The sequence below is a fragment of the Panulirus ornatus genome, chromosome 17 (genome assembly GCF_036320965.1).
Source record: "Panulirus ornatus isolate Po-2019 chromosome 17, ASM3632096v1, whole genome shotgun sequence".
NCBI lineage: Eukaryota > Metazoa > Arthropoda > Malacostraca > Decapoda > Palinuridae > Panulirus > Panulirus ornatus.
Window position 1 is genome coordinate 3,288,309 of NC_092240.1, and position 24,495 is coordinate 3,312,803.

Consider the following 24,495-nt stretch of genomic DNA (forward strand, 5'->3'; position numbering starts at 1 on the left):
TGGCAAGGCACACAAGCTAACAGTTCCCAGTTATAGTAATATTTATAGGATAGTGGGTGAAAGGTAATACTTTTAGGTAGTTTGGGCTTGTAGAAAGAATGCAGGACAGGGAGTTTACAAGGCTGGTATATGATAGCACAATAAAGGGGTTAGTGCGAGAGGAAGACCACTTGTGAGTTAGGGAAATAAAGTAGAAGAGTGCTGGGTGAAAAGTGGAATAATGTGTGGAATGTTGTATACAAGGGATGCAGGTACAGATAGGGATAAGTGGGGACTCTTTTGCCATGGCCACTCCATAGATGGGAGGTCCCAGAGGGAATATTTGTTAAAGGTATAAACAGAGGGAAGATAACCAGCTGTGCAGCATAGGGAAAGAAAGTAAATTTTTGAGGTCTGTCTAGAAGATTTTTGGAGCTAGAACCACCCTAGACATAAAAATGTTATTTCATACGAGGATAAATCAGTCCATGTATAATTGTAGCACTTGTTATGAAGATAAGAATCTTCAGTATATGAACAGGATCTGCAATCTCTTAGAAGCTGAACTGTAGAACCAGTAATAAAGATGAGAAAGTTTTGAGATGTGTTCTAATAAAAAGAGTGTGGTTGAGAGAGCAGAAGAGGGTGTTATGAAATGGTTTGGTCACATGGAGAGAATGAGTGAGGAAAGATTGACAAAGAGGATATATGTGTCAGAAGTGGAGGGAACGAGAAGTGGGAGGCCAAATTGGAGGTGGAAAGATGGAGTGAAAAAGATTCTGAGTGATTGGGGCTTGAACATGCAGGAGTGTGAAAGGCGTGCAAGGAATAGAGTGAATTGGAACAATGTGGTATACTGGGTTCGACGCGCTGTCAATGGATTGAACCATTGTTAGAACCACTATTCCTTCAAATATACCCATTTTTGCTTACCGAGATAATGTTCTTGACTTCCAAACATTCTTCAAGGCTCCCAGGATTTTTGCCCCCTCCCCCACCCTATGATTCACTTCCACTTCCATGGTTCCATCCGCTGCCAGATCCACTCCCAGATATCTAAAACACTTTACTTCCTCCAGTTTTTCTCCATTCAAACTTACCTCCCAGTTGACTTGACCCTCAACCCTACTGTACCTAATAACCTTGCTCTTATTCACATTTACTCTTAACTTTCTTCTTTCTTACACTTTACCAAACTCAGTCACCAGCTTATGCAGTTTCTCTCATGAATCAGCCACCAGCGCTGTATCATCAGCGAACAACAACTGACTCACTTCCCAAGCTCTCTCATCCCCAACAGACTGCATACTTGCCTCTCTTTCCAAAACTCTTGCATTCACCTCCCTAATTAAACAACCATGGAGACATCACACACCCCTGCCGCAAACCTACATTCACTGAGAACCAATCACTTTCCTCTCTTCCTACACGTACACATGCCTTACATCCTCGATAAAAACTTTTCACTGCTTCTAACAACTTGCCTCCCACACCATATATTCTTAGTACCTTCCACAGAGCATCTCTATCAACTCTATCATATGCCTTCTCCAGATCCATAAATGCTACATACAAATCCATTTGCTTTTCTAAGTATTTCTCACATACATTCTTCAAAGCAAACACCTGATCCACACATCCTCTACCACTTCTGAAACCAGTTTGATTGAGGGAGCTGAAATGGTTTGGACACATGAGGGAGAATGAGTGAAGGGAGGTTGACAAAGAGGATATATGTGTCACAAATGGAGAGAAAAAGGAGAAGGGGTAGATCAGATATGAGATGGAAGGATGGAGTGAAAAAGATTTTAAGAGGTCGGAGCCTAAACATGTAGGAGGGTGAAAGGCATGCACAGGATATAGTGAATTGGAACAATGCAGCATACAGGGGTTGGTGTGCTATTAATGGCAATCAAGTATGAAAAACTTTTCATTAATATTATTTGCTTCTTTCAGATATCACCCCAGAGTATTGTACATTGACATTGACATTCACCATGGTGATGGAGTTCAAGAAGCTTTCTACCTTACTGATAGAGTCATGACTGTTTCCTTCCACAAGTATGGAAATTATTTCTTCCCTGGTACAGGTTAGTCTTCTGGAGTAATAAGAGACGAGTTTATTTTTGCGAGACAGCCCTGCTTCTCCAAGTCATAGCACATGCTTTTCATTTCTTGTTTTCCTCTCAAACAAAATTGTTCAAATCATTATTTTTCACAGAGTGTGCAGACTTAGCAAATCCAGCCTGTTTCTCCATGGACCCACACCCAAGGTGAACCAGGTGACTGCCACTGTCACTGACCTGTCAAAAATACATAATTTTAGTTTCAGTCATAGCTTATATCTTCCAATTTATGTTTGTTTGTAATTGATTATTCTATGATATTATGTACACCAAACATAGTATGCTAAGGGAGAGAGATGACAACGTATTCTTTTTCCTTGGTGGAGGACAATAGGTACTATGTGATGAGTCTCAACCAGTATCCAAGTCACCATAGAAATTTGTACATCTCGCACATCATTTAAACCTTCATGGAGAGTAACTGATAACTGAATGGATTTTTGTGAATTTTCAAAGGCCACAACAGTGTATTCCTCATGAATTCACCTTTCTAAGCATTTTGAGTGATGAAAGCTTCATTATCAGTTCATCAAGCGTTAAGCTCCTGGGTTCTTGACATGTGAAATGTATCCATAAAAGATACCACCAGTCTGATATGTAGTTAATCATAAGTCTTTCCTTACTTATGTGCAAATATATGTTCAAGATTTTTCTGTGATTTTTTTTATTGGTTAAGGAGACTTTTAAGGCAATATTAGAAATTTCTAGGGGCTTATGTTCCCTAACTGGAAGCACCTAAAAATTTCTACCTCACCCACACATGGACCACTGGCATTCTGTCCACAAACATACAATCTTTCCTTGTCATACATAGTACTTGACCTTTCTCCATGCTGGTTGACTTGAGGTTAAGTCTGTAAGAAGGGCATTTCTCATGGAAAACATTAGGTTACCAAGAACTACATTGGCAGCTTTTGTTTGCTATTGCTGATATTGAGTGTAGGTGTGAGGGATTAATACTGCAGGTGCAGATGTGTAGGATGGGAAGTCACATGCTGTGCCCTGCTAATTGTAACATCATTAAGGTGACCATAGGAGTGCGTGACTATGTGATTGCTACAAATCACACTCTCCTATATTTTTGCCTGTGGCCTCAGCAGTGGTAGATTATGTGTGGATCAAGTGTTTCCCCTGAAGAGTCTGTGAGATAAAAACTTTGGGAAGAAAGGGATTTGTATGTTGCTTTTATGGATCTGAAGAAAGCATATGATAAGATTAAGGTTAACAGAGATGCTTTGTGGAAGGCATTATGAATATATGGTGTGGGAGGAAGGGTACTAGAAACAGCTGAAGAGAGTGTGCGGAACAAATCTCTTAGCATTTGATCCACTCAATTCATAGTTGATTTTATTCTGTGAGAATTAATCAGCAGGCAGCTAGGAAACTCCTTGAGGTTATCCTTCAGACATTTGGGTTGCTTTTTAAGAAATATATCATTCTTCATTGATTTAAAAATAGGATCATTAAGTCATTCTTCATTTATAGAAAAGCATGATAAAGAGTAATACTTTAGAGTAGAAAAGGTAGTTTTTTGTATAATAAAAGTTTTTGCTGCATGCTAAAAAAGTCACTTTTGCCAAAAATTGGGATGACGGTAATTCAAAATAAGAAATTCCCACAGAATGGAAAACTTGTAATTTTGAAAGTAGGAAAAGAACCTCACTTTACTAATAACTTCTTTATCAGTGTTCATCATGGTATTTATGTTCATCTTTTTCATATTGTATGACATATGCATGGGATAGAGTGAATTGGAATGATGGTGTATACTGTATACCTGCTGTCAGTGAACTGAACTGGGATATGTGAAGCATTTGGGGTAAACCATGGAAAGGTTTGTGTGGCCTGGATGTGGATTGGGGGCCCTGGTTTCGATGCATTACACATGACAGCTAGAGAATAGATGTGAACGTATGTGGCCTTTCTTCTTCTGTTCTTGGTGCTACTGCACTAAATTCAGAAATGATGATCAAGTATGAAAGAAAGAAAAAGACCTTTTAGGGTTCAATACTCCACATAGGGGACTAAATGGGGATGCCTTTTCCTTATTGCTACCAAGTTCAGTGATGAATGGTTGAGATTGGGTCCATACTGCATTCTTCAAGGGAATTTAGAACTTTTCTCATCAAACAGGTTAGAATGTTAGTAGTAAGCTTGGTCCTCCAATCAGATGTCATCCCTTTCATGATGCTAATAATTTTTTCAGCCACCCCCAGTGTAAAAAAAAAGATGGCAAAATAATTTTTTTTTTTTTTTTACTCATCATCTTCAGCTAGCTGTGACCTTAGCCTTCAAGTTGTGATCATTTTGGATACTTTGGTGACTGGATATTAGCCACACAAACTCATCCTTCATTATATTACCCCATCGCCTGCAAAACCATATCATTACCTGATCCCCACCTGCCCTCCCCTACCCCTTCCTTTGCCCCCAACCCTGAACATCCCACCATTCCCTTTAGCCCCTATCCAGTCTTCCCTAAACCCTATCTCAATGTTGCCCTGTCCAGATTCTTTAGCCTATGCTGAACATAGTCTTGAATATGTAGACTGAAAAAGTATTGTGTTCTAGGAAGTATTGCTTCTTAAAAGTGTTTGGATTGTGCCCTTTAATCATACCCAACATTTTTACCAAGTTTAAAGAAAATCTGTCATTCTGTTTGGAAGTTATCAATTGCAGTTACATAGTTGGATGCATTTACAGTTACACCATTGCTCCATGATAATAAGATGAAAAAGTACCATGAATAATAATTGTTTCGTAAGAATTAAATTGTAAGTTTTAATCAAAGAAAAACACAGTATCTGCCAGATTGACCTCTCCTACATATGCAGAGTACATAAACTTACATAACCTTATTTATATGATTTGGCACACACAAACTAATAAAACCATTTTCCTCTTAAGTATTTAGATTTAAGCAAATATTGCTTAGCAAAAGAAATTGGTTATTTACCTGATTAGCCATTCCAAAGAGAGGATGGTGGGGGTGTAGCAGTAGGTGCTAAGGATGAGGGTAGGTGTCACTGACTTGGGAGGTCCCTAGAAAAGGCACACAACTATCCACTGGTACCTAGTAGGTTCCTAAAATCTCCACGCAGCTCCAGTAACTCAGTAAATTTGGAACACTATCTGTGGACAGCCAAACAAACCTATTATAAGTGTATTTGGAACACTATCTGTCGACAGCCAAGCAAGGCTATGATCCATGCTGAATTTAACTTGTAGCAGGAAATTAAGTATTTATGTCTATAGCACTAAAATGTTTGAGGAAGAAAGATCAATCAAAATCATAAGGTTTGGGCTGTCTCATCTCCATGATACATCTTATGGATATCACTTCTTGCTGACATTTGAGCTATTTGTTTGTTTGTTTACTTTCTCCAAAGTTTTAGGTTGAATTCATCATGTTTTCATTACATACATGTGGATGTATTTCATTTTTCAATATCACATCGATTACCAGTGCCAGCAGATCTCCCTTGTCAGTTTATTGTCTACTTTGTGGTGTTGAGTTATCAATATTAGAGCCAGTACTGTCTTCTGTTCCCTTTTTTACTTTTCTTCTTCTTTTTTTATCTGGCTGAGTTCACCAAACTGCCTTACTTTGAGGATATCAACAATTCTTACAGTATCTATGCGCCAGGCTTTAGATGGGCCAATAGCAAGTAGATACTCTATCCTCTTCTAACTTTCTGATGGCTGTTGACTCTTATACTCAAAAACAATTGATTCATTGTCTGGCATCACTTTGTGAGATGTCATTTCTCAGTACTGTCACTGTTTTTCTTCTTTTGAAGGAATGCATTGACTTTAGTATTTTCAGAGACAAATGGGATATGAGTTAATATAGGGGTGAAGATTTCATTATTGTTATTTAGCTTCAGCTGAAGGATTCGCAGTGTTCATTTCTTTTAGAGTTACTGCCTTGCCAAAAGTAGATATAAAGTTTATTACCATAGATTTATTTGATGCTTCTGCTAAATTTTGATATCTTTGTTTTGACAGGTGACATGTTTGAAATTGGACATGAGAGTGGCAGATACTATTCTGTTAATGTACCCCTAAAGGAAGGTATTGATGATACCAGCTACACTCAGGTTTTCAAGCCAGTCATTGAGGTAAGCACTTTTTAGAAATGTGGTGATGATATGATGCTTGTTTCAGTACCTTATAAATGCCATCTAGAGAATGGATGGGTGTATGTTCCTGACATTACCTTATTGGGGCAGGAGAGGTTACTGGGTATTAAAAGAAAGAAAAAAATTGAATGAGGCAGCTTTCAGGAATCAGTCTGAATATTTAGTAGGATGAGAGGTTGGGTTTGCATCGGATAGAAACATTTCTATTTATGTCATGTGTAGGGGATGGCATACTGGTAGTGGGCTGAATGAGGGCTATGAAGCAGTCAAGTTAAACCATGGAATAGTGCTGTAGATGAAAGGTTTTAGGTTTGGTGCACCATACAGGACAGCCAGAGAATGTGTTAATGTGGCAGTTACTGATGGTCTCAGTGAGGATGAAGGAATTATGTACAGAAATAAATTTACATGATTTATTTTTATTAGCTAAGACAGCATGGGCAACTGAATGCCATAATCAGAGCCATCTCATTAATGCTAAATATATGTTTTACTAATGCTTTTTTGCTATTTCTCAAATTAGAGAGGTAGTGCCAGAAACAGATTAAGAAAGGCCTCATTTGCTCACATCAGTTCTTTAGCTGTTGTGTGTAATGTCCTGAAACCACAACCCTCTAACCATAACCAGGCTCCACAGACTTTTCCATGGTTTCCTTGGCCACTTCTCATGCCCTGACCTCTACTTATCCCAGTCCTTGCATACCTCCCTTGCATACACCATTCCATGCATTTTTTCCCAATTTCTCTCCCTCCTATTCTCTTCCATTCTATTTCATGACTCGGATGGTCTTTCTCTCACTCCAACCCCATAATCATACTATCAGACACTCTCTGTGTAAACTCCCAGACTTGCATTTTTTCCACATGCCCAAACCACCTCAAGGTATTACACTTCACCCAGTCTACTATTCCACAATTCATTTCCTTTGCATTCCCTGCCATACCAAGTCTCTCATACACCCCCTCATTATTTTCTTCATTCCATCTAGTCATACCTCATAATCCTGTCAAATAACTGATTTCCACAGCCTGGATTCTTGACCTCTGTGACTCATCTGATTTCCATGTTTCAGCTGCATTGATCAGTGTTGGAAGGACCTTTTCTTCACTTCTTTACTTAACCTCAATCCTTTATTATTCTGTTAAAGGATCCAATGACTCTTGTCACCTTGCACTGGTCTGTTTCAGAAAAAGATATATTTCCCCTTGTATTTGTTCCATAGTTGCTAGACTAAGATTCTACCCAACTAACCCTTTCTCATCTCATCATTTATATTTTGATTGTATAGGTTAACAGTCAGGAGCACTTGAGTGACCAGCTATGGATAGGGCATAGAGCTTATGCTTAACTCTTTATGGCCTTATGATATTCTCATTGTTGGAGTTTTAACTCATTTTCATTTTAAATTATTTGTTTCCTAAAATGATGCCTGCTGGACATAAAAAGTCTTTTCACTTATTACCAGAGTTATTCTCTTTGAAAATAACTAAACTAGAAGTTCTTTCCTCCCTTTACAGGCTGTAATTGAGTACTATCGTCCAACAGCTATTGTCCTTCAGTGTGGTGCAGACTCCCTCTCAGGTGACCGCTTAGGCTGTTTCTCTCTTTCCACCAAAGGTCATGGGTAAGAATTTTTTTGAATTTTCACCATGAAGTTTATTTTGTAAGCTTAGATAATAGATGCAAAAAGAAAATGAATTAACTCAGTCTTTTCTTAGACCCCTCTTCTCAACGTCCCACACATCGTTATTCATCAGAAATTGACATTTCCTGTTTTTTCTACCTTCATCTTTTCCAGTATCTCTGCTTCTGTTATTTCCATTGTGCTTTATACTGATAAATCTATCTGTATTTCAATAAACATCTGTCTGTTTGTAGTTTTAAGTTCTTTTTATTCTATGAGGTGTTTTTGTACCTGATGATTCTCAGTAAATCACACAAACAAACAGAAAAGACTAGTAGTTATAAGGAAGTCTATTATACCAGGAAAAGTGTATGCAAAAATGTTAATTAATAGATTAATGGAAGTGACTGAATGCAGAATAAGCTAAGAGCAAGGGAAAGGAAGGGGATGTGTAGATCAGATTTTTGTGGTAAAGATGACTTTGTTAAAGTATTTAGTGAAAGGTTAGAAGTTGTATGCAGCTTTTATGGATCTAGAGAATGCATATGACAGAGTCAAGTGGAGTGCTTTATGGGATGTGTTAAGGACATCTCTTGGATGGTGTGAAAGCCATCTGCAGAGGAGCAAATGTATGTGTAAGAGTGGATGGAGAGTTGAGCAAAAGTTTTGTTGTACATGTAGGTGTGAGGCAGTTTGTGTGATGTCACTGTGGCTTCGTAACGCGGGAGACAGCAACAAGATTTAAAAAAATTAATAGATAAAAAAAATATATATATTTATTCATTTATTATACTTAGTCACTGTCTCCCGTGTTAGCAAGGTAGCGCAAGGAAACAGACAAAAGAATGGCCCAACCAACCCACATACACATGCATGTACATAAATGCCCACACATGCACATATACATACCTATACATTTCACTGTATACATACACAGACATATACATATATACACATGTACAAATTCATACTTGCTGCCTTCATCCATTCCCTTCGCCACCTCGCCACACATGAAAGAGCAGCCCCCCCCCTCACACGCGCATAAGGTTGTGCTAGGAAAAGACAACAAAGGCCACGTTCATTTACACTCAGTCTCTAGCTGTCATGTATGATGCCCCAAAACCACAGCTCCCTTTCCACATCCAGGCCCCACAGAACTTTCCATGGCTTATGCCAAACACTTCACATGCCCTGGTTCAATCCATTGACAGCACGTCGACCCCGATATACCACATTGTTCCAATTCACTCTATTTCTTGCACACCTTTCACCCTCCTGTATGTTCAGGCCCCGATCGCTCAAAGTCTTTTTCACGCCATCCTTCCCTTTCCAATTTGGTCTCCCACTTTTCCTCATTCTCTCCACCTCTGACACATATATCCTCTTTGTCAATCTTTCCTCACTCATTCTCTCCATGTGACCAAACCATTTCAATACACCCTCTTCTGCTCTCTCAACCTCACTCTTTTTATTACCACATATCTCTCATACCCTTTCGTTACTTACTTGATCAAACCACCTCACACCACATATTGTCTTCAAACATCTCATTTCCAACACGTCCACTCTCCTCTGCACAACCCTATCTATATCCCATGCCCCGCAACTTGGCTAGTGGCGGGCCTGTTTACAGATGATACTGTGTTGTTTGCTGAGAGTGAAGAGGAGTTGCAGAAGGTTATGTGTTTTATGATTTGTGTAAAAGTAAAGTAATGGTGTCTGAAAGGAAACAGAGTGAAATTATAGATTTTGTAAAACCATATAGAGTGAAAGAAGAAAGTGTATTAAATTGTGCTTTGGATATGGGGGGAGAAAGACTGGAAGAAGTGAGAGAATTAAAGTATCTAGGAGCTGTCTTGGGTAAGTTTAGTGATGTGGAAGGAGAGATAAGAGAGAGAGAGCAGTACAGGGTAGAAGAGTCATTGGGTCCCTCAATAAAATAATGAAGGGTAGAGGTGTATGAATGTGAAGAGAGGATTAAGGGACAGCATAGTCCTCCCAACCCTGACCTATGCAGCCAAAATAGGGACATGGAATGTGTCACAGAGGTCAGGAATCCAAGCTGTGGAAATGTACCCATGAGTGATGGGCCTGGATGTGGTAAAGAAAAGCATCATATAGTATGTACTCATCCTTTTTTTGTAAATCAAGGTGATAAATAGAAACTTGATTATCAGGCTATCATGATAAATATTTATGATATCAATAACATTATGCAATAAATTAAATTTGTGGTGCGTTTTATCTGAAGTATACCTTATATTTCCTTTTTATATCCTTTTTATATCTTGATTTTACCTTTACAAATCAGATTTTTTGAACTTTCAAAATTAGTTATTATACTTTGTCACTGTCTCCCGCGTTAGCAAGGTAGCACAAGGAAACAGACGAAAGAATGGCCCAACCCACCCACATACACGTCCACAAAATTATGAGAATTATGATAATCCCAGACATAAAACTTTTTAAAGTGTATCATCTCATCAAATTTCCTTATTTCATTTTCTTGCTTGAATATGCCTTTGCCATATTATTAAATGAATGCATTGTTTTATTTTCTAAGTTGTGTTAGTTCATGGGAAATATGCCTTGAGCTTTGGTGTTTCGATTCTGATTCTGTTGTTTTAAACCTCGAGAGTATAGCAGAGATTAATCACTTCAATGTGTCAGTCAAAGTGTGAAAACTTGGACAGCTGAATAGAACATCAGGAAAAGAACCAAATACTGGTATGAGAGGGGAAGGGATTGATTAAGGGCCCTGGAAGCAAATTTATCACCATGCCCAAGATATCACTCCCAGGCCCTGATTGCTAACCTTTCAGCTTCATGGGTACTTATCATACATGAGTGAAACTCAGTATATATATCTTGAATCTGGTCAAAAATAAAATGTGTCTGAGCAAAACTGCATTCTTAATCTTTGCTTACCTGTATAGGGAGTATCTTCGACATGAATAACTATGGTGTGAAAAGACTCCCATATGCTGCACATGCCTTATAATTCTAAGGGTATATGTTAGGTGGGGTCATTGATGTACTGTCTGTATAATTGGGCTATTCTTGTAGGGTCTAGAGTGAAGATATAATTGTATTAAACAGTTGCCTCTCTGTATTACACTGTTTGTTTCTTCTCTTGTTCATTTTGAGGATGGCTTGCACAGCTTAGCTTTTCTCATGTGCTGCTATGTACTTATTAGGATTTTTCAAGCTTTATGTCATCTGTTTATGTACAGTATTTATAGAACTCTTTATTTTCAGTGAATGTGTAAACTTTACAAAGAAGTTTGGTGTTCCATTGTTAGTACTGGGTGGTGGTGGCTACACTCCTAGAAATGTGGCTAGGTGTTGGGCATATGAAACAGGATTACTTGTTGACACAGAAATGCCAACGGAAATTCCATATAACACAGGTATTGTAATATGTTCTTTTTCATGTAGTGTTGTGTAGTTACTAACATGTACTTTTTTATATCTTGGTATCACTTTCTTCTTTTGTCATTTCACATCTGAGATTATCAGCTAGGGCAGTCATGATTGCAGATGTTCACTGTTTGTAATAGCAGAAATATGCTTTCTTTATTGGCCAAGTGAGTGAAAAAGACTAAGCCTAAATTACCTCAGCAGGAGTCAGTTGGATAACCTTTAATGATTTTTTTTTTTTTTTTTTTATACTTTGTCGCTGTCTCCCGCGTTTGCGAGGTAGCGCAAGGAAACAGACGAAAGAAATGGCCCAACTCCCCCCCATACACATGTATATACATACGTCCACACACGCAAATATACATACCTACACAGCTTTCCATGGTTTACCCCAGACGCTTCACATGCCTTGATTCAATCCACTGACAGCACGTCAACCCCGGTATACCACATCGCTCCAATTCACTCTATTCCTTGCCCTCCTTTCACCCTCCTGCATGTTCAGGCCCCGATCACACAAAATCTTTTTCACTCCATCTTTCCACCTCCAATTTGGTCTACCTCTTCTCCTTGTTCCCTCCACCTCCGACACATATATCCTCTTGGTCAATCTTTCCTCACTCATCCTCTCCATGTGCCCAAACCACTTCAAAACACCCTCTTCTGCTCTCTCAACCACGCTCTTTTTATTTCCACACATCTCTCTTACCCTTACGTTACTCACTCGATCAAACCACCTCACACCACACATTGTCCTCAAACATCTCATTTCCAGCACATCCATCCTCCTGCGCACAACTCTATCCATAGCCCACGCCTCGCAACCATACAACATTGTTGGAACCACTATTCCTTCAAACATACCCATTTTTGCTTTCCGAGATAATGATGGGATTCATTTTAGTAATTGTCATTGTCCTCCAAGAGTTCAGCAAGTTTTCCCTGAGGAGAGGCATTGCTGGAGTCCCTTACATATTTACTAAATCATACAGCCCCAGAACACCTTATATGGGGCTCTTGCAGCACTTGAGAAGTAAGCAAAGACTACGTGCCAGGACTACAGGTCAGGGAGTGAGAGGATATGTTTATCTTGGTAAGGTTAGAGCACAGCAGTTAAAGAGTAGATATTCAGTCTCTTCATCATCTTGGACTTGAGGAATCCAGTGATTTGTTGATAGTACAACCCACTTCTGTAAATAGTTTTAGGTTTCTCTTTGACTTATATGTTAACATTAGAGTATTTCAGGTTAACAAACTCAAATATGAAAGTTTCTTCTTGTATGAGGATGTGTGAGGGTAGTGGTTGAGCATTGCGATATCATGGTGTAGGGTCATGATATAGCACAACTTGATGCACTGAAACTAATATAGCTTGAACACCAAAATTACTGCCATCTTGTTATTATAACAAGAGCTGTCTGATACAATGCAAGCCGAGCTGGCCACATGGCATATCGGACAAAGGATTCATTAGTGGTACCATATAAAGGCCCATCAGGTAAAATACATAGGTGTCATCAAAAATGAGAAACTAGATTTCAGAGAACATAATGAGAAGCTAATGCTATCTCGTCAAGGGGTGAGTTGTATGATTCTAAAACTTGCACTGCAAGAGATGTAAACATACAAAACAAACAGAATTATTAAGTTTTCAAGAATACCATAGAACATACTGAAAATATATAAAAAAAAAATATATGTCAGCCCATCTAGGAATCTAGAACAGCTATTCACTGTTGCCAGGAGAATTAAGAAACATATGTGGAGCAACAACAGAAGTATTTAAAAGACTAATTGACATATGGTTGAAATCAGTCCCAGATGAACTAAGAATTGATAATTATGTAATGCAGGTGACAGCTGAGAAGAAAAGTCTTATACATCAAGCAAAACATCCATTGAATGCTTCATGCTAACCCTGCCATTTTGGCAAAATTTTCTCTTAGTTACTTGGTAGGCAAGTACTTTCACTTCGCACACAGACCTCCTTTCACATCCTTTAACAATATTTTTCTATTATGCTCTTCATATTATTTTTTTTCATACTTGATCACCTTTTCTTGCATTAGCAAGATTATGGCAGGAACAGACTAAAAGGGCTGCATTTTATTACATTCATCCTGTTGCTGTTGCATGTAATTTCAGAGAGTTTTATGATAAGATAATGTTATCACATCAAGAGATGAGTGGTATGATTTTTATTCGACATATGATTTTTGGATATATGTCATAAATGTTATCATCTGCACCATAAAAAGGTTCTACTGTCTCTTTGTCCATCTGTCTATTCTCAGTCTAGAGACATGGTGAGGAAGGTGCTAGATGCATAACCAATGTCTCCCATACTCAGTTACTACTATTTCATTCATTTCCATAGTAGGACTGATATTGCTGGCTGCTAGGGTGATGTTTTCAGGAAAATGTATCATATTATTATATAGTTGAGCAGAAACGTTGTGCCACCAATATGGTAGGTATGAAGAGGGTACTTGTGGGGATGAGTGGTTAAACCACTTAACTATGTCACTGCACTTTTGAAGGTGTGGTGGCAAGGGAGGAAGGGAGTGTGATGGTGGAGTGTGTAATTGTCAGGAAGGGAGAGTTATGGTGGTAAAGGAGAGTGTGGTGGTAGTGAGGGATGGTGTGGTGGCCAAGGTGGTTGGGACTGGTGATTGTGAAGGAGGATATGGTAGTCAGTGAGGGAAGATGTGGTGGCCAGGCAGGAAGGTGGTCAGGGAAGATTTGATAGCCAGCTTGGGGTGTGTGTGTGTGTGTGTGTGTGTCAGGATGGGAGGGTATATTGGTGGTCAGGGAAGGAGGGCCCAAATCTGCCAGTTATTATTATTATTCAGCCTCAGGACCTCTTTTACAAGGGAATCCTAGAGCTCCAGCAATAGGATCCCTTGTCTAGTGACTCCTGTAGCAACAAGGCTGTGCTTTACAGTATGGATTCCTTTGATGCAAGAAGTTATTTCATGAGACTGTACTCATGTTTTTGTCAACTGATACAGTCTTGCCAAAGGTAACTTTTCACTTACGGTGTAAACTCAAGCAGCCAGAATCCTATAACACTTTCGTTGATGGCATTTTAGTTTAATTTAGTGTGGCATCGTAGAGTTAAGCCGTTCTTTTCTCGCCCACATTGATATAACAAAGAAAAGATCCTCAAGATGAAAATTACAAATTTCTCCCATCCTTGAAGCTGATTTTCTTCTTTTTTTTCAGAATACTTTCAGTATTTTGCCCCAGATTTCTCCCTTCATCCTGAAGTTATTACCCGTCAAGAAAATGGAAATAGTCGACAGTACCTTGAAGCTATTGTTAAACATGTCTATGATAATCTCAGAATGGTTCAACATGCACCAAGGTAATGTAGTGTAAAAACTATTAGCTACAGTATTGTTTGATAGTGTATGATAATACCAATAATCCATGAAGGCTTAGATGCATTTTACAAGAACATAAAATTTCTTCCAATTGAATTTTTTTTCTTAGCCCTCTAGGGCATCATCCATCCCGCCTTCTGCAGTTGTAACATGCCGTAATGCATTCATCAAAGCATGAAGAACATATGCCTAGGTTTTTTGCCATTCCCAACAACTGGTTTCCTTGGGCAAGTTAGTCACAAACATCAGAAACAGTTGAAATAGTCGTTATCTCTTCCTTTCTTCAATGGTACTGAAGGTCCCTGAGATTAAGTCAGGCTTATTTCATCTTTTTGTTTCATGTGTGTCTAAATTATGTAATTTCTTCTGTAATGATATGATTTTTTTTATTATTTGTTATTTTGACATGTCTGCTCTCTTACTTGAGGAGGAGGTGGAAGGATGAAATGAAAGACACTTTGATGTCTTGGGGCCTGAACTTGCAGGAAGGTATGAGGCATGCAAGGGATACATCAATAGGCTGAATCAGGGCACAGGAAGCAACCAGGGGAAACCATGGAAAGATTTGTGGTGCCAGATTGGGTTTACAGGCTCCTCCTTTTTGGTGCATTATATGTGACAGCGAGTGGAAGTGAGTGAATGAAGCCATTTCTTCATCAGACCCTGGCATTACCTTGCTAATGCAGGCAATAGCAAACATGTATGATATTGGTGAAGAGCCCCGTGTCATTCGTGAATAGTAGATATTTTGTTGTCATGTTTACATGTGATTAACTTTAACTAGGTTGGATGCCTCACACGCACTCTCTTCTGATGTTTTTTTAATTCATCTGATCCACTATTTATTATTATATCCGTAAGTACTTAACTACAACCATAGTCTGCATCTCATACTGCAAAGTGGAAATTAAAGTCTGCAGTCCATATAACTTTTGGTTCAGCTTTCTTAACATTTTTCAGAATACCTTCCATTTCTGTTATTATCATGCTAAATTCTTTAAGATGGGATTTTTTCTTTTTTTGCTTGGTCTTTAGGTGAGAATATTAATTTCTAGATCTGTGATATTCAATGTGACTTGCTTACATTTTATTTGATCAGTCTTCAAAAGTATGCTGTCTTGTTTATATAAATGTATTGCCACTCTTCCTTTCATAGTTTTTATTTTGTCATTATTGAAGGTGGTTTATTGTTTTAAGCGATTTTTTTACTTTTTTTATTCAGCCAGGTTTCTGTCTTACCTGTAAACCTTTTGTTGGTATTCCAAATATGTACATTGAAATGATCGTTTTTAGTTTCAAGGTTTCAGTTATTAAGCTTTGTACATTGAAGTATAATAGCTCTCATAGTTTATTCATCTCTGATTTTATCTTTTACTTAAGTGTTAGTTGGTTGTCTTACCTGTGCTTCTGCTTTCAATATTCCTTTTTTTTTTTAATCATCCCCACAATTAGTCTTTCCAAAATATAGTCTTGGTTTGGCACATTATTGTTATAATTTGTCCAAGTTGGGTATTGAATTTTGTACATAATTTGTTTCACTGTCCATCCTCCTCCTATTGATTTTTTCTCAGCAGTTGTTTCATTTTGTTTGTGTACTTCCATTTGTATGTAGCATTTATGGATCTGGAGAAGGCATATGATAGAGTTGATAGAGATGCTCTGTGGAAGGTATTAAGAATATATGGTGTGGGAGGCAAGTTGTTAGAAGCAGTGAAAAGTTTTTATCGAGGATGTAAGGCATGTGTACGTGTAGGAAGAGAGGAAAGTGATTGGTTCTCAGTGAATGTAGGTTTGCGGCAGGGGTGTGTGATGTCTCCATGGTTGTTTAATTTGTTTATGGATGGGGTTGTTAGGGAGGTGAACGCAAGAGTTTTGGAAAGAGGGGCAAGTATGAAGTCTGTTGTGGATGAGAGAGCTTGGGAAGTGAGTCAGTTGTTGTTCGCTGATGATACAGCGCTGGTGGCTGATTCATGTGAGAAACTGCAGAAGCTGGTGACTGAGTTTGGTAAAGTGTGTGAAAGAAGAAAGTTAAGAGTAAATGTGAATAAGAGCAAGGTTATTAGGTACAGTAGGGTTGAGGGTCAAGTCAATTGGGAGGTAAGCTTGAATGGAGAAAAACTGGAGGAAGTAAAGTGTTTTAGATATCTGGGAGTGGATCTGGCAGCGGATGGCACCATGGAAGCGGAAGTGAATCATAGGGTGGGGGAGGGGGCGAAAATCCTGGGAGCCTTGAAGAATGTGTGGAAGTCGAGAACATTATCTCGGAAAGCAAAAATGGGTATGTTTGAAGGAATAGTGGTTCCAACAATGTTGTATGGTTGCGAGGTGTGGGCTATGGATAGAGTTGTGCGCAGGAGGGTGGATGTGCTGGAAATGAGATGTTTGAGGACAATATGTGGTGTGAGGTGGTTTGATCGAGTAAGTAATGTAAGGGTAAGAGAGATGTGTGGAAATAAAAAGAGCGTGGTTGAGAGAGCAGAAGAGGGTGTTTTGAAATGGTTTGGGCACATGGAGAGAATGAGTGAGGAAAGATTGACCAAGAGGATATATGTGTCGGAGGTGGAGGGAACAAGGAGAAGAGGGAGACCAAATTGGAGGTGGAAAGATGGAGTGAAAAAGATTTTGTGTGATCGGGGCCTGAACATGCAGGAGGGTGAAAGGAGGGCAAGGAATAGAGTGAATTGGATCGATGTGGTATACCGGGGTTGACGTGCTGTCAATGGATTGAATCAAGGCATATGAAGCGTCTGGGGTAAACCATGGAAAGTTGTGTGGGGCCTGGATGTGGAAAGGGAGCTGTGGTTTCGGGCATTATTGCATGACAGCTAGAGACTGAGTGTGAACGAATGGGGCCTTTGTTGTCTTTTCCTAGGGCTACCTCGCACACATGAGGGGGGAGGGGGATGGTATTCCATGTGTGGCAAGGTGGCGATGGGAATGAATAAAGGCAGACAGTGTGAATTGTGTGCATGGGTATATATGTATGTGTCTGTGTGTGTATATATATGTGTACATTGAGATGTATAGGTATGTATATTTGCGTGTGTGGACGTGTATGTATATACATTGTGTATAGGGGTGGGTTGGGCCATTTCTTTCGTCTGTTTCCTTGCGCTACCTCGCAAACCCAGGAGACAGCGACAAAGCAAAATAAATAAATATAAATACTTCCATTCATAATGACAACGTGTTCTTCAATTCTCATTTCTGTATATACAAACTTCTGTTCCAGAAGGATTTATAAATAGACAGTGCTTATCTCATTTACCCTTCTGATATTTTTCATAATAGTAGTAAGCCTCTATTTCATTTAGCTGAGTTGTGTAGAAATTTATAGAAAAAGAAAAAATTTATTTTTTCCACAATTTGGGAAAGAATTATTATGTTCAAGAGCCCCATCTCATAAACTAATTATACTTTCATTTAAGCTTTTAAATCTCTGAGTAAAGGAGAACATCTGCTCCTACAAACAATTTGAAGTTTTTAGCAAGAGAGTATGGTATTTATGTAAGAGAGAAGTGCGAGTGGTACCATATGAAGACGGGTCTGTGGCAGGGATGTGTGATGTCACCAGGCTGTTTAATCTACTTGTCTTCAGGGCAGTGAGGGAGGTGAATGCAAGGGTTTTGGAGAAATAGGCAAGTATGCAGCCTGTAGGGGATAATGTAGGCGATGATTAGGTCATTGTTTGCAAATGTTATGGCGCTGGTGACAGATTCAAGTGATACGCTGCAGAAATTGGTTTCTGCATGTGGGAGAATGTGTGAAATGAGATAGTTGTAAGTAAATGTGAATGAAATAAAGATTATTAGGTATAGCAGTGGAGAGAGACACGTTAGGTAGAGGGGATTTGAATGGAGAGAACTCAGAGAAAGTGGAGCATTTTAAACACCTGGATATGGACATGGCAGTAATGGATTTTTAGCAGCTGATATAAGACGTAGGATGGGTGAGGGGTGAAGGTTGTGGGCACATTGAGGAATTTGTGGGAAGAGCACTGTCATTGAGAGTAAGGATGGGTATGTGTAATGGTAATGTAATCCCAGTGCTGTTGTGTGGATGTGAGGTGTGGGATGTAGATGACTAGGTATGGAAGTGGGTGAATGTGTTGAAAATTAAATGTTTTATGTTTTTGGACATGTGGTGTGAGGACAGTTGACTGAGTAAGATATAATGGGTAATGCAGAGGTGTGGTGGTAAGAAAGAGATGTATAAAGAGAGCTGAAGAGGGTGTTGAAATGGTTTGGACATATAGAGAGGATGAATGAGAGGGTATACATATTGAAAGTGGAGGGAACAAAGAAAATAGGGAAACCAAAGAGGAGATGGAAGGATGGAGTGAAAGATGCTGTGAAGGTTCATTGATATAATCGCCAATTTTAGGTGGTCCTGAACTTCAAAGCATGTCAAAGTTGAAAGCAGGTATTCCTTTCTCCTCTGGAGTCTCTCTTTCCTTCTTGATAACTTTCCTTTCATAGACTTCCTTTTATGTAAATATTGAGTAGACAATGAAACATGCACACTTTATATTATTTGTCCTTTTATTAATGTTAATGCTTAAAGATGATAAAATCATGAATTGATTAAAAAAATTTGATATTAAAAAGAAAAAAGTTATACTCTTTATTCAGTGTGCAAATGCAAGATGTACCGAATGATGGCTTGAATATCAAAGAAGAAGAAGATGACCTAGATCCAGATGCCCGGCTACATCCTAGTGAAGAAAACAAAAGGTGAGTTTTATATTATATTGATATTATTATCCTTGGGGAGAAGGGAGAAAAAATTACTTCCCATGTATTTTCTGCTTATTGTAGAAGATGGCTTACAGGGGCAAGAACAGGAGTATGGAAACCATCCCCTTCTTTATATCAGTTTCGACAATTTGAAACAGGAGCCAAGTGAAGAGTATTCATCCTTCCTGATGGTTTAGGCAGATTTTTTGCATGTGTGATATAAGTAAGAGAAGAAAGGGGAGATTGGTAGTTTGTTTGAGGACGTTCTAGATCTGAGTGAAATAAAGCTCAAGGTAAAATAGTAAGAATTGTTTGAGAATGTCTTTGAGGAAAAGTTGGGGATTTGTGTGAGGGCAATAGCTGAGGAAGGAATTGTACTTTTGTGAAGGATTTGTTGGAATGTGTGAAAGAGTATGAAGTGACCCCCCACACTGATGTGGTTAAAAATGAAAGTGAATTATGAGAGAAGAGTGATTATTAATGCTCAGCCACTTGGAAGTGATAAGTGCAAGAAAGAGAGGTGTGTCTTTTAGGACGAGCTGAGTGAGTGTGCCTTCATCTAGCATTGCCTTGCTAACAGGAAATGACAAACAAGTATGAAAAAAAAAAAGAAAGTCATGGAGTGGTTGACAGTATATCAGTGATACCCTATAAAAGCCCAACTGAAGAAGATAGGTGAGGCAATTTTGAAATATGTAGAAATTATTGTAAAAGATGAATTCATGGAGCATATTGAGAAGATGATAATATCAGGCAAAGTAATAAGTGGTATGGCTGTGAAATCTGTTGATGACAATGTTCATTGCCTTCATAAGAGGTAAAATTGAATACTGATACTTTTGGCCACCAGCAGACAAGCAGAAATAAACAAGTTGAAATTCAGAAACATTTCACAAGCAAATTGAGGTAATGAAACATATGAACCATCATGTAAGGTTAAAAGTACTAAATCTTAGAAAGAAGAAAAGAAAGGTTCATGATAAACTTTGTGTGTCACCGAATTGAAGACATCAAGGTTTTAGTCCTGGGCTTAAAAGTGCCTCTGCAAGTTAGAAACAGAATTATTATGTTTGCAATATCACCTTGGAATATATCAAAGAGATATCTATCAGAACTATATGAGATTCTTGCAGAAAGATAGAAAGACATGTAGAAAACTTGATGCATGTCTGAAACCAGTTCTACATGAAACCAGAATTAATAATCATATCATATGCTTGGTGCCAGAGAGAAACAGTATCATTCACCAAGCAGGACTTGTGGTGATCCTTATGGACAAGCTTTTCCTTTTTAGAAAAATCTTGTTGTAGGTATTCAATGTAGGTAGGTCCTTTCTTTCTCTCCCACATGTTGTACAAGTTTATTAGACATGATGCAAAGAAAAGCTTAGATGGCATTGCTGCACTCTCTTTCAGATGTTTCAAGGATTTCAGGTAGGGTACTTGCCACCCTATAGGATAACCAGGGATGTGTTTGGAGATAGTTTCTTTGATTCTTAAACAAAAGAGTACAGAGTTGTTACATATGTGTATTATACCATAGGTTGTGCATTATTTACAATGTAATGTACAATAATACAGCGTTTGTCAAAGACTGGACATATATTTCTGACATCGTAGTATAATAAGAGCTAAGCCTTGATAGAGTTACCCAACCTATAAATGTAATTGTCCTCATAGGTTTAAGATCCTGCCGCAGAAACTCTCAAATGTAGTAGAACCATTGCTGTATGCATTTCGTACAGGCTGATTTTGTTTTCTACTTCCACTCTCAGTAGTATTTATCTGTGTGCCATTGAGCTGAAGGAATTAAACAGTTTTGTTTCAAAATGAGTGGGTGCTGATCGTACTGCCTCATGCAAAGGCTAATTGCAACTGACAATTTAAACTTTTCTGGTAGCACACTGTATTTTGGTTTTAGCCATTGATTTACATAGCTTTTGTTACATCACAATTTCAGGCTCTTGATGCTAAGTATTAAACCTTTAGCTTCAAAGTATCCTCTTATGATATGCATGAGTATGACATGTGGTAAGTAATCATAACAACAGTATTTTTACAAAGTGGAGATTGATGTGTGGCTTTATAGGAGGAAAACAATTATGAGAAACAACTCTTCAGTCATGGTTATGTATATAATTGTGCAACTCTTAATTCTTATAAATTTGGCATTTAGAAAAGCATAGGTATCTGCTGAAATAAGACAAAGGCAGTGATTAGGTGTGATACTAAAGGACATTTCATGTAGGAAGGGAAAAAGTGAGTAGAACTAGTTCATGAGTAAGTTGTACATTTAACTGGACACATGAGCAGACTTTGTCTTGGACTCAACTTTGTTGACACAATGTAAAGCATTAATGTAGTATTTTTGTGCTATGTTAAATGCTAATGTTTAATGTTTGACACAAGAACATGTGCAGATGTACAGGGGTCATAGTGTGGAGGGAAGATCATGCTTTACCCTCAGTTAAGTGGAGGAGCCACTTTACCGAAGAAAGAATATAGAAGGATTGAATTTGGACCATCCAACACAAAGTATGGAATGAGACATAGTTTGGCAAACAATATGACTTTTACTTTATCATGTATTATTTTTTTTTATTCTTCAGAGTGGAACCAGACAATGAGTTTTATGATGGAGAGAAAGATAATGATAAAGATGAGGACCCAGAGGTTACATCCACATCCACAGCTAAAAATTGAGGGTAAAACAGAAGTTACTGTTCTCAGATTCCTCTTTGGGAATATAACACATTTGAAAACTTGGTAATTCAAGGAGTTTCAAGATGAAAATGTTGTGCCAGATGAAGAGGGAGTGTCAAAGTTTATAATATGTGAGGATTTACTATTGCTAAAAATTCAACTGAAATGTGAACCACAGCACATTGATAAAAGTGTGTTCTGTTTTAAGGTTTTCAGTAAACTGAATGATGAAAATGCAGAGTTTTGATTTGAGTATATGGTTCAGTGCAATGTTGAAGAATATATTCTTGCCATACAAAGGAAAAGCATTATTCCTGTACAAATATTTGAATTAAGTTTTAGACAGATTGCTTTTAGCAGATTCATGTGCAAGAGTAGGTTTTCATAATTTTGTACATGATATCAGTATTGGTTTCAGGAAGTTTTATTGTAATATGTTGTAAAATACTTATATTTGTAAAAACTTTCTCCTGAATTTCAGATACGTTAATCACATGTTAATGCCGATGGTTAAGATATCTCTAAGATGTCTATTATGTAAACTACTGTAATTTATGTATTTTTATAAACATATTGAAATGAGATAATGGAATTTTATGTTCCTTAAAGCATTTTCCTTCTTACTTACTGTTTAAAACTGAAAATGGTATTCGCATGATTTACCTCAAATGAAAACAATATTTACTGCCTTTAAGAATTCACTTTTAGATTAGATTCCCAATGTAATAATTCTGCAAATTAATGTAGTTAGTTTTCATTTAATTTCATTTAATCCTTTTCTTATTTATTAGAATTGTCCATTATAAAATCAAACAGATGCAGCATGCATACTTAAAAGTGTGCTGTTGGCCACTTGATAAACTATTTTTTCATACTAGTTCAGTTTCCTTTGATAGTGAGGTAGCATCAGGAACAGACAAAGAATGGCCTCATTCATACTCTTCATTCTCTAGTTATCATATTCAATGCAATGAAACCAGAGCCTTCTATCCACTACCAGGCTCCACAGACAGCACATTTCCCCTGTGTATCACATCACCAGTTCACTTTATCTTGCACACGCTTCACACCCTGGATTGTTTCACTCCATCTTTCCACAGCCTGCCTTCGTATTCACTTATACAAGAGATATGATGATAGTATTCTTTTTCTCTTCTCCCGAATAATGATAAATAACAAAAATTTGAAGATATTTTAAGATTATCTTTTTACTCATACATTTTGAGATAATGGCACAATAGAATGCTTCACCCTTTGGCGGTCAGCTTGCAAACAAATCCACACACCAGCCAACATTCACTCTTACCATGGTTGATCCGTACTTTTGCATATTAGTTCCTCCCTCCACAGTATTTGTATTCATTTCATTGTGTTTTGCTAAGAGTAATAAAGGTACTAAGAGGAGTACAGGATGAAAGGCTATCACTTTGGTTATGAAATAAGAGGTGCTTAGGAGGTTTAATAATGGCTTGGAACTCATGACAACATCCAAGTGCATAGGTCTCACACCTTAAATGGGGCCATTAGGCAAAGTAAAGATAGAATAAGATCTAGGTAAAGAAGCAGTATGATGAGAAACTTATTAATTGTTTAAACTGAAGACCAAAATTGGAGGAACATGCCAATTACATCCAGAAGGCCAAGGCTGTGGCCCTCACTGATGTTATGGATCCCAACCATGAACATGCCTTTAAAGTTTTCTAGAGACCTTAGCAGTTAGTGTTCTTGACCATGATGCATTTACAGGCCGCCCAGGGTTGAGCACATGGGTTCAAATCTTGGTTGCGGCAGTTGGTCCACAGTCAACCCAGCTGTTCATCCACCCCTAGGTGTTGGTCAATAAAATGGTGCAGGGAACAAGGAGAAGTGGGAGACAAAATTGGAGGTGGAAGGATGGATTGAAGATTTTGAGTGATTGGGCCTGATCATACAGGCGTGTGAGAGGTGTGCAAGGAATGAAGTGAATTGAAATGATGTGGTATACCGGGGTTGAAGTGCTGTCAATAGACTGAATCAGGGCATGTGAAACGTCTGGAGTAAACCATGGAAAGGTCTGTGGATAGGGAGCTGTGGTTTCAATGCATTATACATAACAGCTAGAGACTGAGTGTAAAAAGAATGTGGTCTTTATGTCTTTTTTTCTGGTGCTACCTCACTGACGTGGGGAATGGTGATGCTGTTTCCTGAGGAAAGGGGTAGCACTGAGAATGGATGAAGGCAAGCAAGCTGCCACCCCTGTACGTTACTTGACCTCTCCAATAGCTCACTGTCCGTGGGCTGTCACTTCATGGACCTTAACCAATAAAGCATTGGTGTTGTTGTTTGACGTGTTTTTGTGCCCCTCTCTCAGTTATACCACTCCAACAATCCCAGGCAGAA

General features: G+C 38.3%; 1 protein-coding gene across 1 annotated transcript in view; it reads left to right on the plus strand.

Moving 5' to 3' along the window:
* Positions 1 to 22,703, plus strand: part of LOC139754508 (histone deacetylase 3-like) — a 58,946-nt gene extending 36,243 nt beyond the window's left edge. Inside the window, 7 exon segments of the mRNA XM_071671795.1 lie at positions 1,936 to 2,069; positions 6,114 to 6,226; positions 7,766 to 7,872; positions 11,131 to 11,282; positions 14,518 to 14,659; positions 19,310 to 19,411; positions 22,023 to 22,703. Coding sequence (XP_071527896.1) covers positions 1,936 to 2,069; positions 6,114 to 6,226; positions 7,766 to 7,872; positions 11,131 to 11,282; positions 14,518 to 14,659; positions 19,310 to 19,411; positions 22,023 to 22,116 — 844 coding nt within the window. The 3' untranslated portion in view covers positions 22,117 to 22,703.
* The last annotated feature ends 1,792 nt before the right edge of the window (positions 22,704 to 24,495 follow it).